Consider the following 22,420-nt stretch of genomic DNA (forward strand, 5'->3'; position numbering starts at 1 on the left):
GACAAAACTTGAGATTTATGGTTAGCTATTCGTAGTTGAGGTTACTTTTAAAATAAAATGAAGCACACTTCAGGATGAAGGGGTAAACTGTGGTGGAGGTTACTAGTATTTAGGAGGGCAAAACTAATGCTGGCTTTGAAAAATAAGACTAAGAGAATGAGTAGACTCTATTGGAAGTAAATTGATTTAAAGATGACGTGGAGTAATGTGCAACTTGTTTTATGTTACCCAAATGCGGTATCCTCTTCAGACGTTTTATTGTGCTGAACTTGGTGCACAGGGAAGAAACAAATTTTTGTTTAGGCAGATGCGATTGACTAAATGAGGTATGGCTGGCATTTCTAATGCTTTAAGAACAGATTTTGTGCATTTCAAAAAATATTTCTGCAGAATTAAAATGGCACATTTCTTTTCTCTCTGCAACCATTTTCAAAATGCTGTATCAGTAACACCAGCTGATCAAGGCCCAAGCAGCATTTTACCTAAAAAGGTATTTTGCTGTATCTGTGGTAGAATAAAAGGCTTAATAAACATTAATAAATGTTGTATAGTTTAAAAAAAAAAAAGCCTACATTGGTATTGTGCTAAATATAAAATATCTCTTTATACTTTTAAAGAGATAGCTAACATAAATGGGTGCGTCTGTCTGCCAACCATTTTCTTGATGTTTGTTGCGCTGCTTAGCCCCTTGATATTTCTTTTTCTCACTGATTCACTTTGAAGTCTTGAGGATTGTGAATGTGATGCTGTTTTTTCTTACCTTATTCAGTAAATATAGTATTTGCTTTCACAAGGGTCTTATTTTCAGCACTATTCAACTTGAAGAAACTTACTAATAATTGAGGCATACTTCTGATTCCGTGGGTAGTATTTGTGATTTCGCAGTTATGTTTTCCTTCTTGTAATTTGTTTCTTCCAGTCCTTTTTATTTTTTAGCAAAGGACCTACAAACAGGAAAGTTGACAGTGCAGGAAATAGTGAAACTGTTCATAAAGTGCTGACATCTGCTTAAATAAAAATACTTGGGTTTTTTTCAGTCTTCCTCATGTATTGCTTGTATTACTTTTAAGTCAATCATGTAGATGTAATCTATTTGTTCTTGAAGAGGCGCGTGCTCTGGCTTGCTCTCTGTGAGTGCATGGTGGCTGCTCAGTACTAGTCAGTTTTACAATCATAGCTAATACATCTGATGAGCTAAGGGGCATTCCACTTTTAACAATTCTGATTTTTTTTTTTCCTTGACTGGTAAAGCATAGCCAACCTGTGCTGCAGAGGGACGTGCAGGGATGCAGTGCTTTTCCCAAACAGGCCTCCCTGCCAGTTGAAGTTCTAAGGTCTCCAGATTAGCATTCCTAATTGAGTACACTGAGTCTTCCTGAAGTATCAGCTGCCAGGCTGTTTTGTTTATATGTTCTCCAAAAGGTGGATTCTGCAATATGATGGTACTTACTGTTACAATGTGTGTTCAAGTCACAGTGATTTTAATTAGCACCCACAATATTATGTGCCCTCAGTGTGCCCTAGTTCTCCTCTGGTCTGTCTCTCTCCGAACAAGATCACGGTTGGTTTAACTGTAGAAGTCTGAGAAGGCATATGCTTGACGTCTTGACATCAAATTTTATTGTTTAACCTTATGTATGTAAATGCTATTTGTGAATGAGGTGAGTCATTGAGAGGTTTTTCTTAACTACATGGGGTTAAACTTTTAACTGTTTCAACTTTTTTTTCTTAGATTCTATGTCCAGAACTTAAAGCAAACTTTGTTCCTATGATGAAAGGACTCACATCATGCCTAACCACAAAATACCTTTCTTATAATTTCCCGCTCCTCTGGTTGTTTAGTAGTTTAACCAGGGTTAAACCACAACACTTCAGTTACCAGAGCAATGGAAACACTTTCCAAAAGGAAAAAAAGAAAGTAGGAGGGGGATATGGAAATACTGCTTTATTATAGAATATTTGTTTTACTTAGCCTCAATGTTCGCATTATAGAAATGAGTAAATAATGAATTGTAGTTACTTTGTCATTTTGCATGATACACTTGTGTTGTACTTTGCAGATGCTCTGCTCTTCTGCTGTCATGCAAAACATGCCTGTAAGGCTACCTCCTTGTAGGTTGCTTGGAGGGTTGCAAAGGGTCCTTCAACTTTTCTCCTCAAGACTTTGGTCATGCTATAATGATGGCTGTTCTGATTCAGACAGTAAGGTCTTCCAGCCTGGTGTCCTGTGGCGTACGGTTGCATCAGAAGTAGGGTAAAAGTGCAGTGCCTGTATTTATTTATAATTTATCAGACCTTTTTTATTCTTTCTTGGGCGATTCTTGGCGCAAGAGTCTTTCTGTCTTTGTCTTGACTACCTGGCACAACTAGTATGTTCAGCAAACTTTGCTACCCATTATAAGAAGTGAACCAGCAATCTTTCTCTCAGATGATCCTTTTGGTTATTTTGAGTGATGTGGTTTCAATGTGTGAAAACACAGATAGGCCTTCAGCAGCTTTAGGCAAGGCAGGTTCTTGGCCTTCAGCAACTTCAAATTTTTCATATAGGGCTCTGTTTGGAAAATTTCTAAAAGGGTTGACAAGTCATAATACTGCTGTGAGGATCAGCTTTTCACTGTCAAAATGGGATAAAACTTTTTTTACAGTGGGAATGTGTTACATAAGTTAATGTTGTTTAGTTTGTTTCCTGAGTGGAAACTTCTGCTTTTGCACAGTTCTACACGGAAAGTAAATTGCAGTTGAGTCAGCTCGTTTTCACACTTCAACAGCTCCTAAAGCAAAACTTGGAGTATCTCATGTGCATTTTGCTAGTAGTTTCAGTGTGGTATACAAGAATAAGAAGCATTAATTTAGCAGTCTCTAAGTATCTTAACTTGCTGTTCAAGTAGTGCTGTCTGGTAAAACTGGATTGGATTTATCATTCCAAATAATAAGGTTTATTCTTTGCATTCCTTTCAACTTTTTGTTTAAACTGGTTTCTATGAGAGTAAACTCATATCTTTTAGCATTTCTGACTTAGTACAAAGGCTTGCTGACTCTGAAACAAAATTTGTCTTACTTATTTTTTTAATCCAAGATGATATTAGCATTTGGCAGGAAGTTGCCCACATGAGATAGTACTGTATCTGAGAGTTGAAACAATCTGTTGACTTTACAGAAGTAACTTTTCCTTAGTCTACATCTTGCAAAATAGGACACTACTCTGGCAATGAAGCACATGTATGCTGACCTTTGAACACTTTGATGAAAATCCTTTGACAAGCAAAATTATCAACTTCCTTTTTGCAGTGAAATTTCCATGTCTATAATGTGTAATGGAAATTGTTTTAGTGTAGTCATGTCAAATTATGCCTCACTGAATATCTCTACTCTTCTTCCCCACAGTTAACTTGTATGATAGACAAAAGATTGGTTGTTGGTTTGTTGGTTTTTTTTCCCCTCCCATTAAGCTTCAGCATTCCCTATCCTCATTCAATCAATTTCTTTTGGGCTTCTCCAGATGGTAGGCGCTGTAGAAGAAAACACACATCAGTGATAGATGAGCAAAGGGAGGGAAGAGTCAGGAAGGTGTTGTCAGTAGTACTTTATTAATGGTCATCATAATAAATGAATTGTAAGACTGAAGTGACTGAGTCTAGTTTAAGTGTCTCGGGTGGCACCATTATTCATGTCTACAGAATGGGAGTGCATGTTAAAGGTTCGTAGGATCTGGGACTTGGGTATCTCTTCAGTACAGTGTGAGAAGGAAGTCAAGGGTTTTCATTGGAATAGGGACAGACAGCATTATGGAGGTAAATATGAAACTGGAGGAATTACTCCGTTTTCAAGGTATGTGATGGGTGGTCAGCAAGATGTTATCCTGATGTTGATCAGAAGGTGTTGTAGTTGGAGGCGTCGTAGGTTAAAAGCATTAAGGTTTGTGTCTCCTGTGACCTTAAATTTGATACTAACACCTAGCTGGTAACAAAAGACATCTTGGACTTTGATTTTCATCTGCTGATGAGATTGTGTTACCCTACTGTATTCTACAACAGGCCAACAATGTAAGTGAAATTGTTTGGCTTTTATTAAAAAAAGCTGTTGCAGCTTTCTTGCTGCATGTTGCTCTGAAACTGTGTGACAGATGTCTAACTGTTTTATGCCTATTCCTAATTGGCAGATGGAATTCTATCTTGGTTATGTGTTATCTGGTTATGTGAGTGACAGGAGGGCAGCTTAGAGCTGCTTTTGTGACTTGGTTTGAATGCAAAGTTAAGAACACAGACTAACGTTGAATGAATGTAGGAACAAATGTATTGATTGATTGATACAGGCTTTGAGAGAGGTATTGAAGATGTATAGCTTTTGTTTGGGAATTTTTTATTTACTTTTTTGGAAGGCTTTCCTAGTCCTCCTGAAATAGGGCATCCTTTTAGTAGAAATACATCTTGAACTGACTAATTTCAGAGTTTACCTGAAATTTGTAATAGGTGATGAAGAATACATGCAGTATTTATAGTGATGCTTGGTTTCACGTTTTGTGATAGAAATTAGGCGTCTGTTTGTAATTCAGAGGGTATTATATTGCTTTTTATCTTTAATCGGATGTTATGGTAGCTTAAGTGCCTAGTCCATCAAGCTGGCTGTAGATATATGTAAAATAGATCTGATCCTTTTCTAATGTGAATAAACTATGAATAATACTAACTTCAATGGAGTTGCACTGTGTAAGACTCTTGTACAAGCAGAGTTGATCCAGAGGCACATAGTTGCTGGATTTGCAACTCAAAACTTAAGTTATTCTCCTGGGATAGAGTTAATTTTCTTTCTAGTAGCTGGTATACTGTTATGTCCTGGATTCAGTATGAGAAGGATGTTGATAACACACTGATGTTTGCAGTTGTTGCTAAGTAATGTTTAGTCTAAAGTCAAGGATTTTTCAGCTTCTCATGCCCAGCCAGCGAGAAAGCTGGAGGGGCACAAGCAGTTGGGAGGGGACACAGCCAGGGCAGCTGACCCAAAGTGGCCAAAGGGATATTCCATACCATGTGACGTCATGCCCAGTATATAAACTGGGGGGAGTTGGCCAAGGTGGGAGGCAGATCGTTGCTCAGGAACTAACTGGGCATTGGTAGGCGAGTGGTGAGCAATTGCATTGTGCGTCACTTGTTTTGTATATTCCAATTCTTCTATTATTATTATTATCATCATTATAATTTTATTCCTTTCTATCCTATTAAACTATCTTTATTTCAACGCTGAGTTTTACTTTTTTTTTTTTCCATTATTTTCTCCCCATCCCACTGTGAGGGAGGTGAGCGAGTGGCTGCGTGGTGCTTAGTTGCTGGCTGGGGTTAAAGCATGACAGTCAGCAACTTCCTGTCCCAACAGGGGTTGCAGTGGGATGTAATTTACTGCCTCTTAAAGGGTTTTTGACCAATAATTGCATGTAGTATCAGTTTAATCTTGTGGTTTGCAGTAAGCTTTCCTCTTAAATGTAAGCTATGACACTTTTGATTAGATTGTATGTAGTTTTAAAGGCAAGTAAAGTACTGCATGTTTCAGAAGACTTCTCTTCTGCTAGGGAGAGCAAACAGTTGACCAAGTTGAAGATGATCTGTACCTGTTTTGCTGTTGCTGTGCAGACTCTACTGCTTGGGGTACCAGAGAAAAAAACTGATGCTGAATGTTGGTGGCATTCTCTTATATGTATGGCAACATCTAAGAACGTGTAAAGCAGACTGGTCACTAATAGGAGTCTGGCACCAAATCTGGAACTCGGGAAGAAAAGGTTGAGTTTAAGAAATTGGGCAAAGCGAAAGTGGCTGCCAGCCAGGGAATACATACACTGCTCCCTGCCTGCCCCCCCCCCCCAATCCTCCTTTCTTTCATCTGCCAGAGAGAAATAGCTTTCCTTTACTGAAAAAAAAAAAAATCTTGTCTGTGTGGTGTGAGTTTTGATGGGATTAAAGATGAAGTAAGGTATCTGTGTCAACCCAAGCATGGAAGCAAGGCGGAAGATACAGTAAGTCAGAGTAGCTGCTGGCTGGGAGAACTTTTCTGGCTTAGCAGAAGTGACTAGAGAGCAGTACTTTGAATATGCAACACAGGAAAAGGAGATGGAAGAGGCCATTAAAAGAACTGTACATAATGTAGGAAAAGAAAACTGTTATGTGCCATAAAGACTAAGTATGGCTTTCGTTAATGAGTTATGTGGTTTTGCCTGTTAATGTAGGCAGTAAAAGCCTTTCAAAAAAGGCCTATTTCTTCATTCACATAAGAAGTTAAATAAAGCAGCCCTTCCTCCCTCATGTCCTTCACTTGCCAAAAAAAAAAAAAACCCCCCACATACTTACTGCCATGTAAAAACATGGGTTTAAAGAAGCCTCCGATAAAAATGATGTTCCCAAAGTCTGAGAGTGCCATCTTTAAAAATAACTTCAGTAACTTTAAACCTTCTGCTTTGACTTTTGGCCTGATTTTGCTGCCTCACTAGGTACTTCACACACACGCTTCTAAAACATGACCATATTTCAGCCTCTAACTGAAATTCCTAGATTAGATGATTTATCTTAACAAAGATAATTTTTACTGGGTGATACATTTTGATCTTCATAGATAACCAAGATCCTTTTGGCCAGAGTATCAGTTACAAAGCTAAGAACTGTCTTACTACCATTGTTGACATGTGCTTTTTTTTGGTGTTTTTATCTGTGTTTATGTTGCTGGCAATACCCATATTCTATGTACTTTTCCTTCCAGTTTTAGCAGGAAAGTGCCCTCTGAAGTCTCATCTGTTTAATGAGTGGTGTGTTCCTGCATTCCTATAAAACTTGCAAAAACTTCATCACTGCTCATCTTTTTTAATCACTTCTATCTTTATAGTGGTCATGTGTAATTTATACCTGTTCTGTCTAACATTATCCAATTCAGCTTTTTTTTTCCTCTGCCTCTGATCCTATCTTGATATCCCTGAATCTCTGGAGGTGCTTGGCAGCCCAAGTAGTTGGGCTATAGCAGTATTTAACTGTACATACTAACTTCTCATCAAGTCTTCCATACCTGTCTTAAGTCTGCAGCTGATGGGATATGTATGCAGTACCTATCATAGGTACTGCTGGAATAGAAGATACAAAGTGCATTTTTTTGTACCATGCAAGGGTTGTTTTTTTTATTTCTAAGTGATCAATGACTTACCAATTCTTCCTTTGCTTTGTGAATTCTGGGATACTGTATGCTTGCTTTTCATGTAGTAGCTCTTCTGTTGTAAACAGACAATGGAATGGTGTGGCCCGCAAAAGTCTTTATTTCTTCAGTCTGAATAACCAGTTCAGAATAGTGGGAGCCCGAAAACTTTAAGAGGCCTTTTTGAAAAAGAAGTGGCATCTCCATTTCTCACTGGACCGTCATATAGGTTCATCTGGACCAAAATTACTGAACAAAACCAAACCTAACCTTGTTGGCCTGTTCTCATCATCACAACTGAAGCATAGTACATGAATAGTGAACAATGAACTTTAAATCATGGTGGCAAGGTAGCATTGGTTACATAGGATTTTTTTAATAAGGCATTTTTTCGACCTTTTGGATGCTTAAGATGCTAACTTTTTTGGATGAAGCGAGCTTCCCCCCCCCTCCCCCCAACAGCAATATTCAGTTAGAATTATCTTGGTTAAAGACAGCATTTTCCATGTTTTCTACATCTACAAACATATCTGATTTACAGGCAGGAGATTCAGGATCATCTTCTGTTTTGCAGCATTCCACTTTCAATTTTTTTGGTCTTACCTGTTAAATGATGCTTTTGATAAGGACTAATCACATGTCATCTCATATTAAGCACTGGGCTTCTGAAAGAATAACCAAATATTTGTATTCCTAAGTCACCTTCTAAATGGGAAAATCTGGTGTTCTTACCCATTAAAACATGTGGCAAAGTTGTTTTTTCTTGTGCAGTAGAAAGTCATGTGCTGCACATCCCAGAGACCTGAGGGAAGGAAGAGCTTCAAAGTAGAGGACAGATGCACAAATCTCCCATTGCTGCATTACAGGTTAAGTGAGTATGGGGCTGGGTCCTTGAGAGATTGTTGCAGCCGTTTCTGTTCCGTATCTAGTCACAGCTGGAGTGTGAAATACAGAGCAATTCCTGTACTAGCATAGAGCTGCAGCTGGTCAGGTGATGTCATGGTGTAGGGTCCACACTGGAGCTGCTTGCAAGCTATTTGTGGGCCACCTTTTGCTCTGTATTCACTAGGGCTTTAATTTAATGATTGGCTCATCGGAGTCCATGGTCTGCTACTCAAAGGAGGAGAGCTGTGCCTGTGTGTACCTATTCTCTAAGTTACGCCATCAGTTGTCATTACAGATGATGGTAAACTGAATTATGTAACTCACCCAGATGAAAACTAACCTAATCAAAAGAGAAAAGGATTTGGTCATGACTCTTCAGTGGCAGCACCTATCCTAGTTTCAGCTAGCTGTGAAACTGTAGCCTCAACTCAAGTCTGTTGGCTGATTTTAATGTTTGCTGCTCTCCAGTTGCACATTGGCGTGAAAGGAATAAGTTCTCAAAGCAGCTAAGTTAGTGCCTTCCTCTTAGAGACAGTCAGTCTATAAATAATCCTTAAAATAAACAAAATTTATTGTCTATCAGTAGTGCAATTTTAATCTATTTCAAAATTATTTTAGATGAAACTGAGTTACCACCAAGTGTAGCTTATTTTACATTCAAAATAGGACAAGAGGTAGACATAGGTTAATTTCTGTGCACTTTCATAGCGCTGTAGTACCTAGGTTGTAAACTCTAAAAGACATTCTGCAGGGGCCCGTCCCTTTTAAAGTTGGGCTGTTGTGACAATTGGTAATTTTACTCTTGTCAAGCAGTAATAAGTTTCTACTATTGTGTTATTCTATAGTCTTTAAATTTGGATTGAGTATTTTGGGTTTTTAAAATCATGCTATTCAAAGGCTGCTCAAAGCAATCTGTAAATTCTGAATTCAAAATGCTGAAAAGAATTTCACTTTGCAGGATCTTCTAGTGTTCACGCTGAAGCACTGCAATGCATGGTTGTGGTGGCAGAACTCATACGAGCACTGTTACAAACAAGTGGCTGAAGATCACTGGATTCAAATCTTATATGATAATCAGATTACAGTGCAGGTTATTGAGCTGTCAAACCTGGATGTTTCAAGTGTAGGTTGGTCTAATTCTGATGATTGTGAATTGTATTCTGAATCCCTTGTTCTCTTTTAAGTAGAAAGTAGTTTATCTTAAGAAAGGAAGCTTAGAGTGGTAGCTGTACCGTAGCTGAGGAGACACATGCTGAAGGAAGTGGCAGTTTGCTTAGCATTATGAGCGTTGATCTGATCTTGGTAGTAAGTTTCAAGGTTTTATGAGCAGGAAACTGCCTTGTTATATATACACATGGTACCCGCATTCTTCATTGCCTTATCTACTTTAGCCTTTTGTATATATTTATTTTGCCAGTGTAGTGTGTTTAATGTTAAGAACATTACTGTATTAATATCTTGCAAGGTTTAAGACACTGTTCTGTGTATCATTGTATAGGACACTGGTATTAGAATCTCTGTATGTGTGAATAGTAAGCTGAAGAAAGGCCAGTTAACCTAAAGGAGCCTGTTCAGCCCACTCTGAATTTAGTAGTGTTTTATGGATTCTTGTGGGCTGTCCAGAAGGAATAGAATACAGCTTTGTCCCTTTAAGCTGTGAAAGGATGAATAAAACTAGTTGCACTTTTGTATAATTCTAAAATAAATTTATCTTACAGCTTCTAAAAAATGTTGACCTTCACCCTGGTGTGTTGCTTCATGTTAATCGTTATTTTTGAATGGTCGCAATAAAAGACTACTGCGTCTTTAATTTACATAGTGATACAAGACATTGCTGAGATAATCTGAAAATGCCTTGCAGATGTTACTAGGGACTAAAGCCAAACGTTCAAGTTCAAAATGATTAGACTTCGTTCTTTTGCATGAGGCTGTATGACACACTGGTGTGTTGCAAGTGTTCCCCACCCTGCCTTTTACAATGATCTTGTTTCCTACTTGGTCATTTCTTATGTTTACTGAAATCCTTCAAGAAAGATCTCACATAAAAGCAAATTTCTGAGGCTTCATTTATCTACCTTTATAGATTGAGACAGTATACTGATGTAGCGCAAGAAAATATTCCCTTTAAAAAAAAATTGAAAAAAAAAAGTTGTATATTTAATCCAAACCCTGCAATTCATACTGCTGAGAACAACAAAAATAATAATCCCTAGGTAAGCTATGGGAACAAACTGATGTCCTTCAGCTGTTGGGTGCATATGGAGAAAAACAAGTTTCTGGAAGAGTGTTGTCCTGTAGGTATGTTCGTGCTTGGAACCTGCATGGAAGATGTTGAAACTCTAGCTCTGTTCACGTGTCCACACAAAGCTCGTGTGTGTGATCAGTGCTGGTAGCTGCACATCTGTCATCTTGTGATGGGCAAGGTGTGTAAATGAGCGCTTCAGTGTCCTTCAGTACCAATCACAACTCTTCAAAGTATAATGAAAAGCATGTGCACTGGCAGCAGTTGATTCTGAAACACTTACTGCTGCAGTATGTTGGAGATAACAGGCTTGTGACGGCTCTCAAATTCAAACCCATCCTTTGGAGAATCAGCAGAACAATCCCAGCTGTTACAGCTATGCTGTAAAAGTACTACTGCTTACTAGTTCTGATGTTCATCTATGCAACTTAGTGGCTTGCTGTTCACAAGAAGCAAAGCCTATAGGGAGAAGTATTTTCCAAGTAATTCTCTCCCAGAATTCAAGAAACTGAAGGTCAAGTATATTGATTTTCAGTCATGTGCCTCTTCTCACTTCCTTTCTTTGAAGGTAGGTTACAAATGTGCTTGCTCATTTCTAAATTGCTTTTAATTCAGCCTTAACTCCCAGTGACTGCAGGAAAATGTTTCCCTTTCTTTTTGTATATCTCGAAGACTCTTGTGTCTTGCAGTAAAGAAGTCGTAAATTTTTCTCCCTCTCAGCTCTGTCCATTGAAAAAAATCAAAACCCCACATATAAACACGGTAGGCGAGGAAGAACCAATGCTGGGAAGTTGGTAGCAAGCCCAGCTTAAAAGTTGATGCATAAATTCCAGTTGTTCTTATGCTGTATTGTTCAAAAGGGTAACGACACTTTGTTATCTTGAGTCCTTTTGCCATCTTGGAATGAATTCCTTTTTATTGTGATCTATGTCCAATGGTGGTAAGTGCCACAAAGTTTCTGTTTATCAGGGAATCCCACTGGAAAAATCTTTTATTTTCATTTAATTTTACTTCTTCCATTCTTACTTCAAAAGAGTAAGGTAAGATTTAGATAAGTAGGAAGATAACTTCCTTAAGAGCATGGGGTTTTTATTATGTGCAGGTCATGCAAAAGAGATCTCTGAATTTTTAGTTTGATAAACAAGATCTGATGCTGTGGTGCTTCTTTTATATTCTTTGATAGATGGGTCTAAAATGAGACTCTTTCTAGCAAGCAAATCAGGTATTAATTTTTTCACAGCTTCTTTGCCAATTTTTGGTGTTTAATCACTTTTTTTAAATTCACTTGGCTTGTATATTTTAAAAAAACCAAAACACCCACAAACAAAAGACAACTAAACCATTTAAAATGCCAGTACATTGAGTACTAATTTTTTTTTTTTTTTAAATGAAGTATTGCTTTGCCAGAGATGGAGAAATACTCTACTGTGGTAGATATACAGGCTAGTATACACTATCAGAGATTAACATTTATTTGCATCTTGAAAGGGCTTGATTTCCTGGCTGATTTCTTGCCCAGACTCCATGAACTTAGTGAAATGGGAAATGTATTAAATCAACTTGAGTTAAAAATCAACAGAAATTGTCATGTGATCATACAGCTTTCTCATATGTAAGGTCCAGCTGCTGCAAACTAATGTTGAGCCACATGAAAAATTAACTTAAAATACTGTGGTTAACTATGTAATACAGGTAAACGTTAAGAACATGACCCTTCCAGTACCTTCTTGCTAAGCAGACTGAAGACCAGAGAAACCTTTTACCTTCAGGAAGTATTTGCTGGTACTATTGTTAACAGTTTACTTACTCCAGCCAGAATACTTTGGTTTGGTTTCTTTGTGCTGTAGCATTTTCTGCAACAGAAATTTTGTTTAAAAGAAGAAAGAAGACAACCTGTAAGTCCAAACAGCGGTACTGTGTAGGGAAAAGTCCTAGTGGAGACCTAGCTGAAACTGATTCTGTAGCACGGAAAAACCTGAGATACTGGCTCTGATGACTATAGGGTTAAAATCACAGATGAGGGGAGAACAAGAGAGTAACAGTGATGCCTTGAGAGTAAGCTACTGTTCTAAAAACTAAAGTAGCAAAATGAACTGTTTCGGCATCTCTGCTCAGTTTGTCCTTACATTCTTGTAGGAATTGCGTCAGACTAGTTTTGTTAAGGTTCATAGTAGAAAACCATTGGTACTAAAGCTGGAAAAGGAACCTCTCAATATGTACTGCTGGGCAGTCCTGTACATTTAGTATTGTAATGCAGCTCTTTGGAACGTTTCCCAATGCCTCTTTAAAATGATTGCATTACAGCTTAATTATGGGTAAAATCTGCCTAGGTTGGCTGGATAAGAAGGAACATGTAATTAGGGAGCAGAGTGGTAGAAGAAGAAGAAGTAGTAGTAGAAGAGCTTTCAGCGTATGAGATGAATGTGACTTCTTCGCTTAAACCAAAAGAGGCCTAGGTGAGGCCAGTTTCCCTTCCCTGGTCTCATATTTGGGTATGTGGCGTTGGACAATGGTATACCCTAGCTGGTGAATTTCATTAGGTTTGTGTAGCGATACAAGGTAAATAACGGCCACATGCAGCTCTCATGGTTTTTTGTGTCAGTCTTTGTGTGGCACTAATGACACTGACTTTTTCTTAGTGTGCAGATTTCTCTGCTCAAGTATTCTTTGACAGTTTTATTGGAAGCTATGAGAGAAAATATCCTCAGTAAAGTGAGAAGAGAGGATGCATCCCTGGCCTGTAGTTAGCAAGGATCTGAAAAGGATTTTGAAGAACAATAAGCCCTCAGCTACTTTTACCCCATGGTGCAAGGGAAATGCAAGCAATTACAGTCCTAACAATGCATGGTTCAGGTCTCAACTTTGACTTCATCCTTGCAGGCTGAAAGTTTGCTATTTCTGCAACAGATGCTCATCTAATATGTACTGACTTGCTAGATGGACACCAGTGTGTCAGGCTTGTGTGGCAACTCTGCTTTAGCAGTTAAAAATAATTATCCTGTTAGACTTTGCATTGTAAGAATTAATCTGGGTCTGTGTTTTCTAAAAGCTTCTAAAACTTAACTTCAGATAGACATCCAAATGTTTCTGGGCTTTTTCTTCCTACTGGAGAGAACAGCATTGCACATTGCATTTTAAAACTGAAAGCTGTGTGATCCTTTGCAATCAAACTTTCTGATTCGTGAATGACTCTTCTTTATTAGACCCCAGTATCTTCAAACTTTTGTATCCCGGTGTGTGACTGTGTAAAATAAGAATTAATTGATAAAGGAAACTTTCCGTCAGTAATTACTTTTGAAATGCTGTAGTCATTGGAGTGTTTTACATGCCGTAATTTAATTTTAACTGTAACCAAAACGTTGCTTGTACTTAGCCATGCAAGTGCACTTGGCAGGAAGTGGTAGCACATGTCACCAGGCTTGCTCTACAAATGTTTGCAGCTCACCACTTCCTGTTACTGAAGTGAAAGAACAAAAGAAACAGCAGTTTCTAGTTCATTTTAGCCTCTAAAAAGTTGCAGCTGCATTTGTTAAACTTATTAGTATCATAACAGAAATATTCATGGCCTTCCTCTTTATATTCTTCTTTTAGCTTTGAAATTCATCTTTATTTGAGAATTTAGGTGAAGTTCCTACTAGAAATCTTAAGTTCTGAGAAGATATCTTTTGTGCAGATCCTGAGTTTTAGAAGTGATCAAAGGAATGGTGGTATAAATCATCTTGGTGCTGCGAGGGAAATGACTCACCACAATAAACCAGTCTGTGCAAGGCATGGATTGGTGCACATAGATATCTAACTGCAGTGTAAGCTTGCTTTCTCGGAAAACCGTCCCTACAGGAGTCTTTCACTGTTTATGCTGATGTGTCTTAGCTTCAGTAGTTGACAGTATATACAGAATTATCTTTAAACCACAGTAGTCTCTCAACCTAGTTTTTCCGATTGTTGTTATACTTAATTCTAAGACTTCAGGCCTAGACACAAAGCAGCTTTTAAAACAGATTTCATTTGCTATTGTCCATGATACAATACCCTTTCCAGAATAATCTGTATTTGTGCTTTATAACCTTTGAGGCCAAAAGTAAATCTATTGAGAGCAAAGGTACTTTGTTTTCAGACCTGAAAACAATTACCTGTGATTCCAGCAGGTGTTGCACCCACTTAAGAGAAAAACCTTTACAACAAGGGAGACACACAATCCTATCAAATGTAAAATTGAAACACTTGCCAAGCTTCTGTTACATGTAATAAGGATTTTTTTAAAAGTACACATCATTCTTACGTCATTTTTAGAAGAACGTGAATTAATGGAAGTATCTTTTTGCCTGTAAATCTACTAGTGAATCTTGGGAAATGGCAATTGTAGCAGTAGTCATAGCATTTTAAATTAATGCAATTAATTTCATATGCTGTTAAAAGTGCTGATGTGATATTTCTGCTCATAATTTGTATTCTAACTAATGGGCTAAACTACATATCCATAGCACATCAAGATCAGCTGGCTGAGACTTGGTATTTTCAGTATATTAAAATATTAATATCACATGCGAGAAGAATGAAAGTCAAATAGTTAATGAATGTCTGTATTTCATATTCAAATACTACTGTAGTATATTTTTAAAAATCCCATAGCTTCCTCCTTAAGTGATGGATGAATTCTTAAAGCTTGAAGCAGCATTTTCCCAATTAAGATACTCTTGATAAGTGTCACTTAAATTACATCTGAACAAAGAAGAAATTAAATAAATAAAATAACTTACCTGCCTGAAAAAATGGGCCTTAGTTTCAAAACAGATTAATTGGGGGGTACATGGAAGTGGCTGTCCTGGGATTCAAAAATCTGGCAGTCACATACTGGGACTTGAACAGTCTCAATTTGAACTATGTTATAGCATAGGTTGAGAGATGCGAAAATTAAAATAGTCCAGGGTAAAAGCTAGTCTGTTTTGACATCTTGGCTTTGATTCATAGATCCATTTTATCCCTCTAAACCTTAAAAAACATTATTAAGCCCTTCTGAATTAATTCTTCCCCCCCACGCCCCCCCAGCTTAAAATCTGTCTTCAAAATCAGTCTCAGAACTGATGGGTACCATGTGGAAGTGTAAGTGGGGGAAAGGAGAGAGGTGTTTCTTGATACCTTTTGGAGCTTCCTAGAAAATCGAAGTTACACCTAAACTGGTGTTCTTAAAAAAGTCCCATGTGTCATCTATTTCAGCCACCTTCAGTAACTATCTGTATAGCTTTTATCTCCTGTGACGCTTTACCATTTACTGTGATGTCTGATTAGACTGCATTAAACATCAGTTTTCAGAAGTAGATGCCAGTTTTGAAAAGGAACTAAGGGGTGATAGTATGTATTTTTTCCTCAGAGCCAGCAGAGGTTCCAGGGAATTGACTTGAACTGCAGGGGCTAGTCAAAAATTTGAGAAAAATACACATTCATACTAGTGACCTTATCAGTGTAAAATGGAAGAATTTTGAGATTAAATGTTTCTCTCATAATCTTGATTAACTCTAGTAGTGAGCCTGAGTTTTTGGTCTATTTTCATTATGCAGAATAATTTATCCTTGACATGTTGGATGCAGCCGAAAACTTTGTGCATCCTCAGCACTTCCTAGTGTTTGGAAGAAATGGCAACGTTAGAATAATTCTTTTGCCTAAGTTTGCTCTTACCAAATTGTCAAAAGGAAACTGAACGCTTCCTTTTAATTTATTGCAAAACTTAGACTCTCTCTTTCTCTGGCAGGAATCGACTTTAAGATCAGAACAATAGAATTAGATGGGAAGAAAATCAAGCTACAAATATGGTAAGTATTCCAAAGTAATTTAAATTTTCAGTGAGTATTGAATTAATCTTTGAGCAGTAATACCTCATAGCTTTTGAGCCTGGGTGTACCAGAAGTTTCATACCTTTTATACACTGACTGTCCATAAGGTTTATGCTTTCTTCTAGCTTGCTCTTGGAGTGGTTCTGCTTCAGTAGCACAGGAAATAGCCTGTTCATATGCAAACGTTACAGCAACTTCCCATTTTGTCAAAAGCTGTCCTCTTAAATGCGCTTTTAGCTATTCTGTGTGGAAGAGAAGTATTAACTCCATAGCTGTAAACTAAAATATGCAACCTAATAAAATGTAATCTCCTCTGATACTTTGATACCTAGTTGTACTCACAGAGGCACAGGTGAGTGATAATGCTCCCGTTCCTTTGCATGGTGGGTTAGTAGAAACTTGAGTCTCCTGATAGCAGCAGATGAGTATTTTTGGTGTAGCATTATTACACATGCCAAACTCTTTAAATGCTACTGGTGAATGTAGGGAGGGCTCTTGGTGATTTCTCAGGTTCTCAAAAAGATAGTTGTGATACTTGCATGCGAGCCAGAATTCTTGTGGCTAAGGAAGTGAAGTGCCAGAAGTGGTTGGTACAAATTTTCTGTCTGTAATGTAAGTCAAAAAGCTGGTTTTTGTCAGGCCTTTGGAGTTCAGCTCCCACTAGATGTGACTAGTAGCCAAACACTTTGGTCCTCTTGTTCACTCACAGACAGATACTGCTTTGAAGTCATCTAGGATAAAGTATCAGCACACTAAGGTATAGTGGCTGATTTTAATAGCTGACTGTACGTGAAGATGCACCATCCTAAAATATTTTACTGCTGCATGTGTTAATTTTTGTTTAATGCAGGACTCAGATGCATCAGAGCTGCCTTTTTTAGTTATTCTAGGGAAGGCTGTGTAGTGCTGAGTTTTATTGCTTGCATGAAAATTTAAATGCTTTTGTGCCATATTTATGATGCTGCTATAACCACTGATGTAAGCAGGGTAGCTTGGGAGTGAGGAAGATTTTGAGGGCTGAAGAACTTGTGCAGACAGCTTCTATATGGTATTTTTTGTTAATGAGTGAGTATTGATACATTGTTACTCAGTTTAAAAAGACATATCTAAGTACAGAACAGTGTAAAGATCACCTCCAACAAATACTTGTTTTCACTGAATTTTAGGGATACAGCAGGCCAGGAGAGATTCCGCACAATCACAACAGCTTACTACAGAGGAGCCATGGTAAGTGCTCTCACTTTAAAAAAATTAGGCACAACTAATTTTAGTAACTGGTTTGCTGCTCTTAAGGTTATATCATGTAAGTCTTCGACTGGAGTATTAGATAATTGTGGCTTGAGACATGGGGAATAAAATTTGTGTTTTGGTTGGGGTTTTCTTGTTTTGTGTTTTTCTGTACTTTGTCTGGTCCTGTTTTTGTGATGAAACTTCAAGCCTTATTGTCTTTTTTAATATAATTAATTTCTGCAGATTATAATAAGAAGCTAAGTTGCCAAGCTTTAATCAGACAAGTTTTTTTAATGCAATCAACCCCTTTAAACATTTCAAATGTTTGAAAAATAGATAATGAATTATTTTAATATTAAAAGTGTATTTCACTGAATTGCTTTTCCTTCAGCCAGTAGAGATTGTAAAATCTGGGCTAGAAGTACAATCACCTACAAAAACTACTGTTACTTTTTCCTCCATTAAGAATGACTTGAAGTCAAATAACTGACTTAGAGCCTGCACTCTTTGTGGTACAGCTGCTTGTAATGGTTCTTAATGCTATGATTTGAGATACTTTATGTTGGGATGCTGTTAATTTCAACTTGCTGATTACTAGCTGTACTGCTACTACATGTTTTTATTGCTTTGTAAGAACAGATCTGTTCCATTCGTAGGCTGGCTGTGGGTCTGTTACGGAATACAGATGAGGAGAAATAGTAATGGTTGTGGCTCTGTGTTAGAGCTTTCTAGTACTTAAAAAGGTTTTGGTAGTGACATGGTCTTCTCCCCACCTCCCAGTCCATGGCCAAGGACTTTTCTTTGTCCTACGAGGAATGATTGGAAAGGCAATAAGGAATGGAGGTGAACCTGGCAATCTGTCCTTAATGCAGCTGTTGTGTCGTTTCCCATACTTTGCTAATTGTTGAGAGCCCACGCTAGTATACGTACATAACTGTCTGAAAGAGCTAAAGCTTCTGGGAGAGCACCTAGTGTCAGCTTTGCTGTAAGTATCTACTGGCCCCGGCAGATTGGATCTCACAGGTTTGTCATCTTTGACTGCTTAAAGCTACTGCTTCTCAACTTGACTTTAACAATAGAGTCCTGATTGCTGTTGTAGTAGAATTTCTAAACTTTTCCTGACTATAGGCTAATAATTTAAAATTTCACATAGGTGGTGCGTTTGACCTCTAACAGTGGCAAAAGATGTTAAATAGTAATATTTTGGGTGAATTCTCAGCAATGGAATAATGCTTTGAGAAAGGATTATAGGTGCATACATCATATGTTGAATTTCTTGGAAGTATAATCAACAGCATACATCAAAAGTCAACCAATAGTGCTAGCTCATCTAACAAGATTTTCTTAATTTTATCTAGGGAATTATGCTGGTGTACGACATCACAAATGAAAAGTCTTTTGACAACATAAAAAACTGGATAAGAAACATAGAGGAGGTAGGTGCTTTGGAAAGTACTTCTTACTCATTCCATCTTATGATTTCCCTGGGACAAATAATAATCAAGTAATTATTCACTTCATTATAGGAGCCAACATATATGGCCGAGTTAGACTGTGCAGTGAATGCAACAGTGATTATTAGTGGGGACAATATTATCTCGTTCATCTAGGGATAGAAGGTAGAAAACTTAAGTTTAAGAAGTAAGCATAAAGTATTTCAAAACTGCTCTTACTATATGACTGTTATTGTTCTTTTTTGCTTTTGGGTGTGTCTAAGGAGTGGGAAGGAGCAAGATCTTAGGGTGTCTACCTTTCACTGAGATGATGACAGATCTCTCTAACTTCAGTTGTTACTGTGTTGTGTGTTTTGTCCGATTAGAGATTTTTGACCTTTTCATTTGGTCTTGGGTAAGCTTCCTTCCTGCTAACTTACTGTAAATCATTTAATGGGACATGCTGTCAAGTAGGGATGGGTCATTATGAAGTTAGAGGAGAAACCTTAATTTTAGCAAAGCTGTAGTTAGGTAACAGAATCTTACTGGGGTTTTTTTCCTTAAACATAAAATTCACAGGCTTCTTGTTGAAGTTCTCTTGCTGAAGTGATTATTACGTAAAAATTCTTTTATTAATAATCTAATTTAAAAATGCAAATGTATTGCATAATGATACTTCAGCCAAATACCCTAGATGTCCATGCACCACTTGGAAGTAAAGTATGTACCATTACATTTCCAGAATAACCAAATGCATATGCGCAGCCTGGTACAGAGCTCATGGTACTGTATTTGATCTGTAGTAATACCAAGGCAAATTTAATCTAGGAGTCTTTATCCAACCTATTTTAATATTTAAATATTAAATTGCCTGTTTCAAAAGTTAGTTTCTTTCTCAGTAATGCCTTCACATTAGATGACTTTTTAAAAATAAAATGTTCATTTGTGGATGAGTTTGACATGTAAATTTCTTTTAAATATGCACTTTTTGTTTGTGAGAGATTACTTTTTCTTCTTTCAGCATGCCTCTTCAGATGTAGAAAGAATGATCCTGGGTAACAAATGTGATATGAATGAAAAAAGACAAGTCTCAAAAGAAAAAGGCGAGAAGGTAAGCTTTGGTGACTTACCTTGTTCAGAAGCCTACTTTTCTTAGGATTTTGGCTGCTGGATATTTGGTATGTTTTAGGCATATGAGAGATAATGGGCCTCAAACCTCTTGTTTCAGAAACTTTTATGTATTATAGGATGCTAGGTTGGGTTTTTTTGTTTAAATGGCACTTGACTGTCTTCAAGCTTGACTAAACTTGATGGTACTATTGCCTTGAGGGGAAGATCCTGTAAAGAATGTTGACCTTTGCTATAGTGTGAAGTATTCTAAATTTCAATATAAAGCTATGTTTATAGTTTGATCATGTTGTACTCAATTCCTCATGGTGGTTACTTACTCTTGTTGTAAGTACTGTTATTAAAGCTTAAGTAATTAGTTGTTCTGCAGAACAAACAAGCAAGTAAGAATGCTATATAATCTATCATGTACACAGCTACAGTAGTGTAGTTGCTAGTAACACAGCTTATGGGATGATTGTACGTCGTTATCTGGTCCATAAATCCATATCAATGAAGATTCTATCTTAACGTTCTTTTAGGTCCTAAATAAGTCTTTTTATGAGCAATTAATCTCTCTGTTGGTTTTGAATTTACATGAGGGTATGGCTTATTCTAATATTTTGTCTAATTGTCCAGTAACTTTAATGTTTTTGCAAGAGAAAAGCAGAAATGAAGCTTGTTTGGTTTTGTTTTTAAAGCTGGCTGCAGCATACAGCATCTATTTATTATGAACCTAGGTGAAACATTCCTTTTACAAAGGAACTTCAAAACAACTGAAAAACTTTAACCTCTCTTCCAGTTAGCAATTGATTATGGAATCAAATTTTTGGAGACAAGTGCAAAATCCAGCATAAATGTGGAAGAGGTAAGAGATGTGTGTTACGCTTAAGTGTATTTCTTGAACTACTACTGTGGAGGCATGTTTCATGACCTACTGGGCTTTATGACCTGATCTGGGATCTGAAATACCAACTGTGCTCCTGGGTCACCAATCTTGTTATATTTAGAGAGCTACTGTAAAATCCAGTATTTCTTGTTTTCTGGTAATGTCTGGAATTGTTTTTTTTAAATGGGTATTAACAGAGTGGTTTACTATTATTGTAGCAAACAGTTGCTTTAGACTTCTGTGCCTCACTACTTAAATTGCAAGTGCTTTTGAACAGGGAATAGGTGTAATTTTAGAACAATGCTTTGTGCAGGAAATTAGATTCAAGATTATTTACTTTCAGAATAACATGCTACTGTGTCAAGGAGCCTTCAGGTTACTAATAAATATGTGCTATGCAGATGAGACCGAAGATTTGTATGTTAACCTACAACATCAGCATTGACTGTCATAAGCTGATGTTAGAGGAGGAGAAGGGCTTATAATACTCTATCTATAGACTTGCAGTCTTTTCCTGCAAATAAATTTTGTGCTAAAAACACAAGATCCCTATTTATGAGAGCATAAGGAAATAGAATCGGAAGGAAGAGTGGCTCAACTCCAGTCTATCTTACCATGAATCACTCTTTTCATCTTAGGGAGGGTGGAGGGAGGATCTTAACTCTATGAAGTGTGGACAAGAAAATAATATGATATCAAAAGGCAGTTACATTAAGATTCATTTATTCAGATAAGGCATACTTGTTCTTAAATGTTGTTCCTGTACCTAATCATCTAAAAGCCTTTCCATGTGTATGGATGGGATACCTTTTAAAAGTCTTCCAAACATGTACTTAATTTAGATCATGCAGCTAACAAATTAACTAGATAGTAAAGAGGCTGCTACTTTAAAATAACATGACTGATGCCAAGCCAGCCAAATGGTTTTTTTCTGATTGCAGGATGATTGTTATACAATATAGTTAGAATGGACTTATTTGCATTGTGCTGCATCTGGAATAGTGCTTGACGTGATTTTTGCAGTATCATTACGATTCTTACAGCAGACAATGGAAGTGTGAACATTAGCAGCTAATACCAATGGTGGATAGCAATAGTCTAATAAAAAGTACTTATCTTCTTCATTAGTTCCTGCAGATGGTTGACTTGCTCTTTTATCACATGCTCTGCAATTTCATTTTAACTCCTGTTGGTCATTAAATGTACAACATGAGTTTGTGCTTATTCCACATGACTTGGCTATCTGAATATTTTTCTAAATTGTCACATGAGTAGTGAAGAAAGCATTAAAAAATGCAGCTGGTATAGGCATTCAGCAAGTAACGACTCAGTCTTCTTTCCACCAAATGCTTAACTTGTGAGAAATGACACAATTATGATATTCTAGTGATCAGAAGTTAATTAATTTATTTGTTGTGATTTTATTTGCATTAAATGAGTGTCTGTGGATATATTCCGAACACAATGAGAGGGGAAGTGTTTACAGTTTTTTTACTTTGTGGAACTGTCTTTGGATTGTTGATATCTCCAGATAGCCTAAAAGTCTTACTTTTCCCTGCTTCTGCCGAATTGCAGAATTCTGCTACAGAAGTTTCTTTGCTCCTTCATACATTGAAGTCTGAGATGCTGAGATTTGCCAGAG

General features: G+C 37.2%; 1 protein-coding gene across 6 annotated transcripts in view; it reads left to right on the forward strand.

Annotated features, from left to right (window-relative positions):
* RAB8B (RAB8B, member RAS oncogene family) overlaps positions 1–22,420 on the forward strand; it is a 32,397-nt gene that overhangs the window by 1,355 nt on the left and 8,622 nt on the right. For all 6 annotated transcript variants that reach the window (XR_008238186.1, XM_052807410.1, XM_052807406.1 and 3 more), the window contains exons 2-6: positions 16,038–16,098; positions 17,286–17,346; positions 18,708–18,785; positions 19,804–19,893; positions 20,692–20,757. Coding sequence is in view for 5 of the 6 variants with exons in the window: in XM_052807410.1 (XP_052663370.1) it covers positions 16,038–16,098; positions 17,286–17,346; positions 18,708–18,785; positions 19,804–19,893; positions 20,692–20,757 (356 nt within the window). In the remaining variant the exon portion in view is untranslated. The remainder of the gene's footprint in view (positions 1–16,037; positions 16,099–17,285; positions 17,347–18,707; positions 18,786–19,803; positions 19,894–20,691; positions 20,758–22,420) is intronic.

This window comes from Harpia harpyja, chromosome 14 (genome assembly GCF_026419915.1).
Source record: "Harpia harpyja isolate bHarHar1 chromosome 14, bHarHar1 primary haplotype, whole genome shotgun sequence".
NCBI lineage: Eukaryota > Metazoa > Chordata > Aves > Accipitriformes > Accipitridae > Harpia > Harpia harpyja.